Source organism: Labrus mixtus, chromosome 9 (genome assembly GCF_963584025.1).
Source record: "Labrus mixtus chromosome 9, fLabMix1.1, whole genome shotgun sequence".
Classification (NCBI taxonomy): Eukaryota; Metazoa; Chordata; class Actinopteri; order Labriformes; family Labridae; genus Labrus; species Labrus mixtus.
Genome location: NC_083620.1, coordinates 30,864,944 through 30,877,443, shown reverse-complemented (window position 1 = coordinate 30,877,443; position 12,500 = coordinate 30,864,944). Strand labels below are relative to the sequence as shown.

General features: G+C 36.2%; 1 protein-coding gene and 1 long non-coding RNA gene across 2 annotated transcripts in view; one reads left to right on the top strand and one right to left on the bottom strand.

Moving 5' to 3' along the window:
• Nucleotides 1-2,922, top strand: part of rpl35a (ribosomal protein L35a) — a 5,201-nt gene extending 2,279 nt beyond the window's left edge. Inside the window, exons 4-5 of the mRNA XM_061047382.1 lie at nt 1-136; nt 2,838-2,922. The exon at nt 1-136 is cut by the window's left edge and continues 9 nt beyond it. Of these exons, the coding sequence (XP_060903365.1) occupies nt 1-136; nt 2,838-2,861 (160 nt within the window). The 3' untranslated portion in view covers nt 2,862-2,922. The remainder of the gene's footprint in view (nt 137-2,837) is intronic.
• Nucleotides 1-12,500, bottom strand: part of LOC132980980 (uncharacterized) — a 95,090-nt gene that overhangs the window by 35,066 nt on the left and 47,524 nt on the right. The window lies entirely within an intron of this gene.

Below are 12,500 nucleotides of genomic sequence, written 5' to 3'. Positions count from 1 at the left end.
GACGCCGGGAGGGAAACCCAATAAGACCCGTGTGATCTGGGGAAAGGTGACCCGCGCTCACGGCAGCAGCGGGATGGTCCGCGCCAAATTCAGCAGCAACCTTCCAGCGAAAGCCATCGGACACAGAATCAGAGTGGTGAGTTCAAAGACACTCGGGCTGCTTAGGTGTTGGGTTTCCAGGGGTCTTTGAAGGCATCAGCAGGTGGTCTCAGGTAGAGGTGGGCGATATGGGAAAAATATCATATCACGATTTGTTTTTGGAAAGATCACGATTGTTTTCATTCTGATCTTTAGACAAAGTTACTGACCGGTTCAACCAAACTTATTTACCTGTATCATGTTTTTAAATTAAACAAGTTTAATCTATTTGAAAAACATCTTTAGGAGGTCTGGAGGTCTCACACCCAGAACATCTTTAGGAGGTCTGGAGGTCTCTCATCCAGAACATCTTTAGGAGGTCTGGAGGTCTCACCCAGAACGTCTTTAGGAGGTCTCACACCCAGAACATCTTTAGGAGGTCTGGCGGTCTCACCCAGAACGTCTTTAGGAGGTCTCACACCCAGAACATCTTTAGGAGGTCTGGAGGTCTCACCTAGAACGTCTTTTAGGAGGTCTGGAGGTCTCACCTAGAACGTCTTTTAGGAGGTCTGGAGGTCTCACCTAGAACATCTTTTAGGAGGTCTGGATGTCTCACCCAGAACATCTTTTAGGAGGTCTGGAGGTCTCTCACCCAGAACATCTTTAGGAGGTCTGGAGGTCTCACCCAGAACATCTTTAGGAGGTCTGGAGGTCTCACCCAGAACATCTTCGTAGGCGGTCTGGAGGTCTCTCACCCAGAACATCTTTGTAGGCGGTCTGGAGGTCTCTCACCCAGAACATCTTTGTAGGCGGTCTGGAGGTCTCTCACCCAGAACATCTTTGTAGGCAGTCTGGAGGTCTCTCACCCAGAACATCTTTAGGAGGTCTGGAGGTCTCTCACCCAGAACATCTTTGTAGGCAGTCTGGAGGTCTCTCACCCAGAACATCTTTAGCAACAGAAATGTCTTTCCCTCAATTTGATCAATATTTATGAACAATTTGAAGGTTTTCCTCACCACTTTGAAATGATGATTTAGTTATGTGTCCTCTTTTTATGTTCATCAGGAACATTTTCACGCAGTGATGCATTCATTTAAAAACATGTAGACTTCGAGTTCTTGTGTTTCTGTTCTATTTTAGTCCTGCAGAGTTCCTCCAGCTGGAGCTTCATACAGACTCTGCAGTCTTTGTTGTTTTTATGACATCATTGGATTAACTTTAGTTTAGTTTATATATAATCAAACATAATACAGAATGTGTTCATTCTGCGACACATGATCAAAGTAAGTTTTACTGACAGAAGAGTTTCATTCATAGAGGGGGCGGGACATTGTTGATTGACAGACAGACAGTCACCATGGTTACTCACTCTCACCTGCCTGCTGCTTTGTAACGTCGTTTAGTGTAATCCCTATAGGTTCAGTTATCACAACAGGTGAGCTTCAGGTGGAGAAGCTTGATAAGTAACTTTTAAAAACTGAGAGAGAGCAGAAAACACCGACAGCAACATTTGAAACACCGGGGTTATATCTCCCCTGACTGTCTGTCTGAGCTCCTCTCTGTCTGTCTCTCTGCAGACTGTGAACGTCTCTCTGGCTCGTTAAACGGTTTCTTGCGTCGCTATCCGACACGTAAACTTAACTGTGCACACTATGCAGATAAGTTAACTGTTGCTCACTGCGTGTCGGTTTGGAAACATATCAGTGGAAATATCATATGGAGTTGTTTTTTGCAGACTTTAAGTTTCGTTTTCACCGCTGCGGAGCAGACAGGGAGGGGGAGACGCGTCTGTGTCGGAGCATAAACTGCAGCATGATAAAATAAACACTTTAGCCCGGTTCTACGATCTCTCTGCTTTGACAGATCGTCAGCAAGTTAAAGTCCTTCACCATCTAATATTGTTATATCGCCCACCACTAGTCTCAGGCCTCTGTGTGGTCAGAAGACTGATGAGGTCACAGCGGGGCCGTCTTGTTTAGTTACCCTTTACTGAAGATGAGGGGGCGTGGTCTAATCTCCATGTTTGAACAGAAAGAAGCAGGGTCTTCAACATCAGCAAGGTGAGGTTGCTAGGCAACAGGGGCAGCTGGTCATACAGGGAGGGTCTTCAGTCTATCTGCAGGGTCTTTAGTCTACCTGTAGGGTCTTTAGTCTACCTGTGGGGTCTTCAGTCTACCTGCAGGGTCTTTAGTCTACCTGCAGGGTCTTTAGTCTACCTGCAGGGTCTTCAGTCTACCTGGAGGATCTCCACCTTTTCAAACCGTCCCCTCCTCCACCTTTTCAAACCGTCCCCTCCTCCACCTTTTCAAACCGTCCCCTCCTCCACCTTTTCAAACAGTCCCCTCCTCCACCTTTTCAAACAGGAGAGCACATTAGAAACAGAGCTTCTCTGTGTTGTAAGACTTATGCAGACCACAAACAAAGGACTGGATGGTTTATTTCTCATGTTGTGGGTCAGTAGACTCTCAGGTTACACAGATAAATGTTCAGAAACACTGAAGAGGATGATTTATTTGTAATACTGATGGACTGTTCACTCAGCAGTAAAGAGTGTTCCTCTGGTGTGTGGAGGTGTGACCTGCTCTTTCAGTAGACTAGAAAAGATACAAGCTCAAGTCCATTTACCCATTTGCCCGTTTCCCACAATGCAAAGCACCAGGTCAGGTCTTGGTTCCTCAGACGATCTGCACGAACGACTGTTTGTGAACATTTGTGTATTGACCATTTTGGCTGATGATGTCACTTCCTGTCTGTTCCAGATGCTGTATCCCTCTCGGGTGTGACGAGGACCTTTCTGATGAGCTTTGTACAGAAAAAAATAAAGTGATGATGTCACACCTCAAACTCCGCCTCTTTGTTTATTATCAATGTGTGCTCTTCACCATGGCCCTTTCCGAATTGCCACAGTTCAGTAGTCAGTACTTTATATAATAATATAATATACTATCCACAGTTCAGTAGTCAGTACTTTATAATATAATATAATATCCACAGTTCAGTAGTCAGTACTTTATATAATAATATAATATACTATCCACAGTTCAGTAGTCAGTACTTTATAATATAATATCCACAGTTCAGTAGTCAGTACTTTATATAATAATATAATATAATATCCACAGTTCAGTAGTCAGTACTTTATATAATAATATAATATACTATCCACAGTTCAGTAGTCAGTACTTTATAATATAATATCCACAGTTCAGTAGTCAGTACTTTATAATATAATATAATATCCACAGTTCAGTAGTCAGTACTTTATATAATAATATAATATACTATCCACAGTTCAGTAGTCAGTACTTTATAATATAATATCCACAGTTCAGTAGTCAGTACTTTATAATATAATATAATATCCACAGTTCAGTAGTCAGTACTTTATATAATAATATAATATAATAGTCACAGTTCAGTAGTCAGTACTTTATATAATAATATAATATAATATCCACAGTTCAGTAGACAGTACTTTATATAATAATATAATAATATAATATAATTGTCACAGTTCAGTAGTCAGTACTTTATAATATAATATAATAATATAATATAATAATATAATATAATATCCACAGTTCAGTAGACAGTACTTTATATAATAATATAATAATATAATATAATAGTCACAGTTCAGTAGACAGTACTTTATATAATAATATAATAATATAATATAATAGTCACAGTTCAGTAGTCAGTACTTTTCAGCAGGAGTTTCAGTAGTCTGAACTCTCGTGGTCATTCAGTGGTCATTTTTTGGGTCCTCCTCAGTATACTGAACATTTCAGTATGGATACTAACTTCCTGGTTTCATGCAGTATGGATCGGATGAATCCTTTCAGGAAATGAATTATATTTTACCCACAATGCTGTGCGAAATTAAACGTAAATCGTCACGTCACTTCTCCAAATCAAAACAAACGAGCGTGGATTAATTTAATCTTAATTTAATCTAGAGTTAAAGTCCCGACTGAAATCACTACTTTAAATTAACAACAGAAAATAAAACAAATATCTGCATTATCATAAAACCTTTCTCCCTCTATTTAAATAATGATTTCACTATTTAAATGTGTCTTTATTGGTTTATTTTATATTCTGTATATTACTGTCTTTACTTTGTTCTTTATGTACTGTATGTTATTTAGTTATTTAATCTTTTACTTGATTTACATTGTGATATTGTTTTTTGTTTACCTGACTGTATATGAGCATTACTCTTCTTGAATAAAGATAAACAAAAAAACGGGTGGATGCGGCCGGTTCGGGAAACGTAAATGACGTCACTTCCAGACTGAATGAATCAGAAGAAGTAGGAACAAATATCTGCCTACTGAATAGTAGATACTAAACAGTAAACAGCAGATAGTAGGTACTAAACAGTAAACAGCAGATAGTAGGTACTAAACAGTATACAGCAGATAGTAGATACTAAACAGTATACAGCAGATAGTAGGTACTAAACAGTATACAGCAGATAGTAGATACTAAACAGTAAACAGCAGTTGGTAGATACTAAACAGTATACAGCAGATAATAGATACTAAACAGTAAACAGCAGATAGTAGGTACTAAACAGTATACAGCAGATAGTAGATACTAAACAGTAAACAGCAGATAGTAGGTACTAAACAGTATACAGCAGATAGTAGATACTAAACAGCAGATAGTAGGTACTAAACAGTATACAGCAGATAATAGATACTAAACAGTAAACAGCAGATAGTAGGTACTAAACAGTAAACAGCAGATAGTAGGTACTAAACAGTATACAGCAGATAGTTGGTACTAAACAGTAAACAGCAGATAGTAGATACTAAACAGTATACAGCAGATAGTAGGTACTAAACAGTAAACAGCAGATAGTAGATACTAAACAGTATACAGCAGATAGTAGGTACTAAACAGTATACAGCAGATAGTAGATACTAAACAGTATACAGCAGATAGTAGGTACCAAACAGTAAACAGCAGATAGTAGATACTAAACAGTATACAGCAGATAGTAGGTACTATACAGTATACAGCAGATAGTAGATACTAAACAGTATACAGCAGATACTAAACAGTATACAGCAGATAGTAGATACTAAACAGTATACAGCAGATACTAAACAGTAAACAGTAGATAGTAGATACTAAACAGTATACAGCACAGATAGTAGGTACTAAACAGTAAACAGCACAGATAGTAGATACTAAACAATATACAACAGATAGTAGATACTAAACAGTATACAGCACAGATAGTAGATACTAAACAGTATACAACAGATAGTAGATACTAAACAGTATACAGCACAGATAGTAGATACTAAACAGTATACAGCAGACAGTAGATACTAAACAGTATACAGCAGATAGTAGGTACTAAACAGTATACAGCACAGATAGTAGATACTAAACAGTATACAGCAGATAGTAGGTACTAAACAGTATACAGCTGATAGTTGGTACTAAACAGTATACAGCAGATAGTAGGTACTAAACAGTATACAGCACAGATAGTAGATACTAAACAGTATACAGCACAGATAGTAGATACTAAACAGTATACAGCAGATAGTAGGTACTAAACAGTATACAGCTGATAGTTGGTACTAAACAGTATACAGCAGATAGTAGATACTAAACAGTATACAGCAGATAGTAGGTACTAAACAGTAAACAGCAGATAGTAGGTACTAAACAGTATACAGCACAGATAGTAGGTACTAAACAGTATACAGCACAGATAGTAGATACTAAACAGTATACAGCAGATAGTAGGTACTAAACAGTATACAGCTGATAGTTGGTACTAAACAGTATACAGCAGATAGTAGGTACTAAACAGTATACAGCACAGATAGTAGGTACTAAACAGTATACAGCACAGATAGTAGATACTAAACAGTATACAGCAGATAGTAGGTACTAAACAGTATACAGCTGATAGTTGGTACTAAACAGTATACAGCAGATAGTAGATACTAAACAGTATACAGCAGATAGTAGGTACTAAACAGTAAACAGCAGATAGTAGATACTAAACAGTATACAGCAGATAGTAGATACTGAACAGTATACAGCACAGATAGTAGATACTAAACAGTATACAGCAGATAGTAGGTACTAAACAGTAAACAGTATACAGCAGATACTAAACAGTATACAGCAGATAGTAGATACTAAACAGTATACAGCACAGATAGTAGGTACTAAACAGTAAACAGCACAGATAGTAGATACTAAACAGTATACAACAGATAGTAGATACTAAACAGTATACAGCACAGATAGTAGATACTAAACAGTATACAGCAGATAGTAGGTACTAAACAGTATACAGCAGATAGTTGGTACTAAACAGTATACAGCAGATAGTAGGTACTAAACAGTATACAGCAGATAGTAGGTACTAAACAGTAAACAGCAGATAGTAGGTACTAAACAGTATACAGCAGATAGTAGATACTAAACAGTATACAGCAGATACTAAACAGTATACAGCAGATAGTAGATACTAAACAGTATACAGCAGATACTAAACAGTAAACAGTAGATAGTAGATACTAAACAGTATACAGCACAGATAGTAGGTACTAAACAGTATACAACAGATAGTAGATACTAAAGAAGTATACAGCAGATAGTAGGTACTAAACAGTAAACAGCACAAATAGTAGGTACTAAACAGTAAACAGCAGATAGTAGATACTAAACAGTATACAACAGATAGTAGATACTAAATAGTAAACAGCACAAATAGTAGATACTAAACAGTATACAGCAGATAGTAGATACTAAACAGTATACAGCAGATAGTAGGTACTAAACAGTATACAGCACAGATAGTAGATACTAAACAGTATACAGCAGATAGTAGGTACTAAACAGTATACAGCTGATAGTTGGTACTAAACAGTATACAGCAGATAGTAGGTACTAAACAGTATACAGCACAGATAGTAGATACTAAACAGTATACAGCAGATAGTAGATACTAAACAGTTTACAGCAGATAGTAGGTACTAAACAGTAAACAGCAGATAGTAGATACTAAACAGTATACAGCAGATAGTAGATACTGAACAGTATACAGCACAGATAGTAGATACTAAACACTATACAGCAGATAGTAGATACTAAACAGTATACAGCTGATAGTTGGTACTAAACAGTATACAGCAGATAGTAGATACTAAACAGTATACAGCACAGATAGTAGATACTAAACAGTATACAGCACAGATAGTAGATACTAAACAGTTAACAGCAGATAGTTGATACTAAACAGTAAACAGCAGATAGTAGGTACTAAACAGTAAACGGCAGATAGTAGATACTAAACAGTAAACAGCAGATAGTAGATACTAAACAGTAAACAGCAGATAGTAGGTACTAAACAGTAAACAGCACAGATAGTAGGTACTAAACAGTAAACAGCACAGATAGTAGGTACTAAACAGTAAACAGCAAAGATAGTAGGTACTAAACAGTAAACAGCAGATAGTAGATACTAAACAGTAAACAGCAGATAGTAGATACTAAACAGTAAACAGCAGATAGTAGATACTAAACAGTAAACAGCAGATAGTAGATACTAAACAGTAAACAGCAGATAGTAGATACTAAACAGTATACAGCACAGATAGTAGGTACTAAACAGTAAACAGCACAGATAGTAGATACTAAACAGTATACAACAGATAGTAGGTACTAAACAGTAAACAGCAGATAGTAGGTACTAAACAGTAAACAGCACAGATAGTAGGTACTAAACAGTAAACAGCAGATAGTAGATACTAAACAGTAAACAGCAGATAGTAGATACTAAACAGTAAACAGCAGATAGTAGATACTAAACAGTATACAGCACAGATAGTAGGTACTAAACAGTAAACAGCACAGATAGTAGATACTAAACAGTATACAACAGATAGTAGATACTAAACAGTATACAGCACAGATAGTAGATACTAAACAGTATACAGCAGATAGTAGGTACTAAACAGTATACAGCTGATAGTAGGTACTAAACAGTATACAGCAGATAGTAGGTACTAAACAGTATACAGCACAGATAGTAGATACTAAACAGTATACAGCAGATAGTAGATACTAAACAGTATACAGCAGATAGTAGGTACTAAACAGTAAACAGCAGATAGTAGATACTAAACAGTATACAGCAGATAGTAGATACTGAACAGTATACGGCACAGATAGTAGATACTAAACAGTATACAGCAGATAGTAGATACTAAACAGTATACAGCAGATAGTAGGTACTAAACAGTAAACAGTATACAGCAGATACTAAACAGTATACAGCAGATAGTAGATACTAAACAGTATACAGCACAGATAGTAGGTACTAAACAGTAAACAGCACAGATAGTAGATACTAAACAGTATACAACAGATAGTAGATACTAAACAGTATACAGCACAGATAGTAGATACTAAACAGTATACAGCAGATAGTAGGTACTAAACAGTTTACAGCAGATAGTAGATACTAAATAGTATACAGCACAGATAGTAGGTACTAAACAGTTTACAGCAGATAGTAGATACTAAACAGTATACAGCACAGATAGTAGATACTAAACAGTATACAGCAGATAGTAGGTACTAAACAGTATACAGCAGATAGTAGATACTAAACAGTATACAGCACAGATAGTAGGTACTAAACAGTAAACAGCAGATAGTAGATACTAAACAGTATACAACAGATAGTAGATACTAAACAGTATACAGCACAGATAGTAGATACTAAACAGTATACAGCAGATAGTAGGTACTAAACAGTATACAGCAGATAGTAGGTACTAAACAGTAAACAGCAGATAGTAGGTACTAAACAGTAAACAGCAGATAGTAGATACTAAACAGTAAACAGCAGATAGTAGGTACTAAACAATAAACAGCAGATAGTAGATACTAAACAGTATACAGCACAGATAGTAGATACTAAACAGTAAACAGCAGATAGTTGATACTAAACAGTAAACAGCAGATAGTAGGTACTAAACAGTAAACAGCAGATAGTAGATACTAAACAGTAAACAGCAGATAGTAGATACTAAACAGTAAACAGCAGATAGTAGGTACTAAACAGTATACAACAGATAGTAGGTACTAAACAGTAAACAGCAGATAGTAGATACTAAACAGTAAACAGCAGATAGTAGATACTAAACAGTATACAGCACAGATAGTAGGTACTAAACAGCACAGATAGTAGGTACTAAACAGCACAGATAGTAGGTACTAAACAGTAAACAGCACAGATAGTAGGTACTAAACAGTAAACAGCAGATAGTAGATACTAAACAGTAAACAGCAGATAGTAGGTACTAAACAGTATACAGCAGATAGTAGATACTAAACAGTATACAGCACAGATAGTAGATACTTAACAGTAAACAGCAGATAGTAGATACTAAACAGTAAACAGCAGATAGTAGATACTAAACAGTATACAGCACAGATAGTAGATACTAAACAGTAAACAGCAGATAGTAGGTACTAAACAGTATACAGCAGATAGTAGGTACTAAACAGTATACAGCAGATAGTAGATACTAAACAGTATACAGCACAGATAGTAGATACTTAACAGTAAACAGCAGATAGTAGGTACTAAACAGTAAACAGCAGATAGTAGATACTAAACAGTAAACAGCAGATAGTAGATACTAAACAGTAAACAGCAGATAGTAGGTACTAAACAGTATACAACAGATAGTAGGTACTAAACAGTAAACAGCAGATAGTAGATACTAAACAGTAAACAGCAGATAGTAGATACTAAACAGTAAACAGCAGATAGTAGGTACTAAACAGTATACAGCAGATAGTAGATACTAAACAGTATACAGCACAGATAGTAGATACTTAACAGTAAACAGCAGATAGTAGATACTAAACAGTAAACAGCAGATAGTAGATACTAAACAGTATACAGCACAGATAGTAGATACTAAACAGTAAACAGCAGATAGTAGGTACTAAACAGTATACAGCAGATAGTAGATACTAAACAGTATACAGCATATAGTAGATACTAAACAGTATACAGCAGGTAGTAGATACTAAACAGTATACAGCATATAGTAGATACTAAACAGTAAACAGCAGATAGTAGATACTAAACAGTATACAGCAGATAGTAGGTACTAAACAGTATACAGCAGATAGTAGGTACTAAACGGTAAACAGCAGATAGTAGATACTAAACAGTATACAGCATATAGTAGATACTAAACAGTATACAGCAGATAGTAGATACTAAACAGTATACAGCAGATAGTAGGTACTAAACAGTATACAGCAGATAGTAGGTACTAAACAGTAAACAGCAGATAGTAGATACTTGAAGTGTCTTAAATATCTAGGACAGAGATATTATAGTGATCTTTAAGTGTATACTGCACACATCTGTTAAAGGGGTTTCCTTCAGTGGAAAGTTTGTTTAGAGGTGTGGTTCGCAGGATGAGTTATGAGTGTCAGGAAATGCTAGAGCAAAGCTAGGATCCCCCGCAGTGGAATGTGAACAAATGGACCCTTATGTCCAGAGGGTTTCCCAGGGACATCTAGACAGGAGATTGTACCTGTGACCTGTGTTGGCCTTTAAGTTTATGACATACATATAATTGCAGAGGCCCCTGCTGTTGGAAAAGAGGGGTTGTCCTAAAAAACAAACAGATGTCCTCATGTGTCCTGTGACATGGTGTATAAATAGCATTCTCAGTGTATGTTCGGGAGAGATCGATATTGGCTTCTTGTCTCTCCTGAGCAGACATGTTCAGTGATTCTGTATCTTGTTAATAAACAATTTTGTTTGAAAGCAAGTCAGTCTCAACGGCGAATTTCTTCATCATCAAACATATCAACAACGGGAATCCACATCATACTAAACAGTAAACAGCAGATAGTAGGTACTAAACAGTAAACAGCAGATAGTAGGTACTAAACAGTATACAGCAGATAGTAGATACTAAACAGTATACAGCAGATAGTAGGTACTAAACAGTATACAGCAGATAGTAGATACTAAACAGTAAACAGCAGTTGGTAGATACTAAACAGTATACAGCAGATAATAGATACTAAACAGTAAACAGCAGATAGTAGGTACTAAACAGTATACAGCAGATAGTAGATACTAAACAGTAAACAGCAGATAGTAGGTACTAAACAGTATACAGCAGATAGTAGATACTAAACAGCAGATAGTAGGTACTAAACAGTATACAGCAGATAGTAGATACTAAACAGTAAACAGCAGATAGTAGATACTAAACAGTATACAGCAGATAGTAGGTACTAAACAGTAAACAGCAGATAGTAGATACTAAACAGTAAACAGCAGATAGTAGGTACTAAACAGTATACAACAGATAGTAGATACTAAACAGTAAACAGCAGATAGTAGGTACTAAACAGTATACAACAGATAGTAGATACTAAAGAAGTATACAGCAGATAGTAGATACTAAACAGTAAACAGCAGATAGTAGGTACTAAACAGTATACAACAGATAGTAGATACTAAAGAAGTATACAGCAGATAGTAGATACTAAAGAAGTATACAGCAGATAGTAGATACTAAACAGTAAACAGCAGATAGTAGATACTAAACAGTAAACAGCAGATAGTAGGTACTAAACAGTAAACAGCAGATAGTAGGTACTAAACAGTAAACAGCAGATAGTAGGTACTAAACAGTATACAGCAGATAGTAGATACTAAAGAAGTATACAGCAGATAGTAGGTACTAAACAGTAAACAGCAGATAGTAGGTACTAAACAGTAAACAGCAGATAGTAGGTACTAAACAGTATACAGCAGATAGTAGATACTAAACAGTAAACAGCAGATAGTAGGTACTTAACAGTAAACAGCAGATAGTAGATACTAAACAGTATACAGCAGATAGTAGATACTAAACAGTAAACAGCAGATAGTAGGTACTAAACAGTATACAGCAGATAGTAGATACTAAACAGTAAACAGCAGATAGTAGGTACTAAACAGTAAACAGCAGATAGTAGATACTAAACAGTATACAGCAGATAGTAGATACTAAACAGTAAACAGCAGATAGTAGGTACTAAACAGTAAACAGCAGATAGTAGGTACTAAACAGTATACAGCAGATAGTAGATACTAAACAGTAAACAGCAGATAGTAGGTACTAAACAGTATACAACAGATAGTAGATACTAAAGAAGTATACAGCAGATAGTAGATACTAAACAGTAAACAGCAGATAGTAGGTACTAAACAGTATACAACAGATAGTAGATACTAAAGAAGTATACAGCAGATAGTAGATACTAAAGAAGTATACAGCAGATAGTAGATACTAAACAGTATACAGCAGATAGTAGGTACTAAACAGTAAACAGCAGATAGTAGGTAC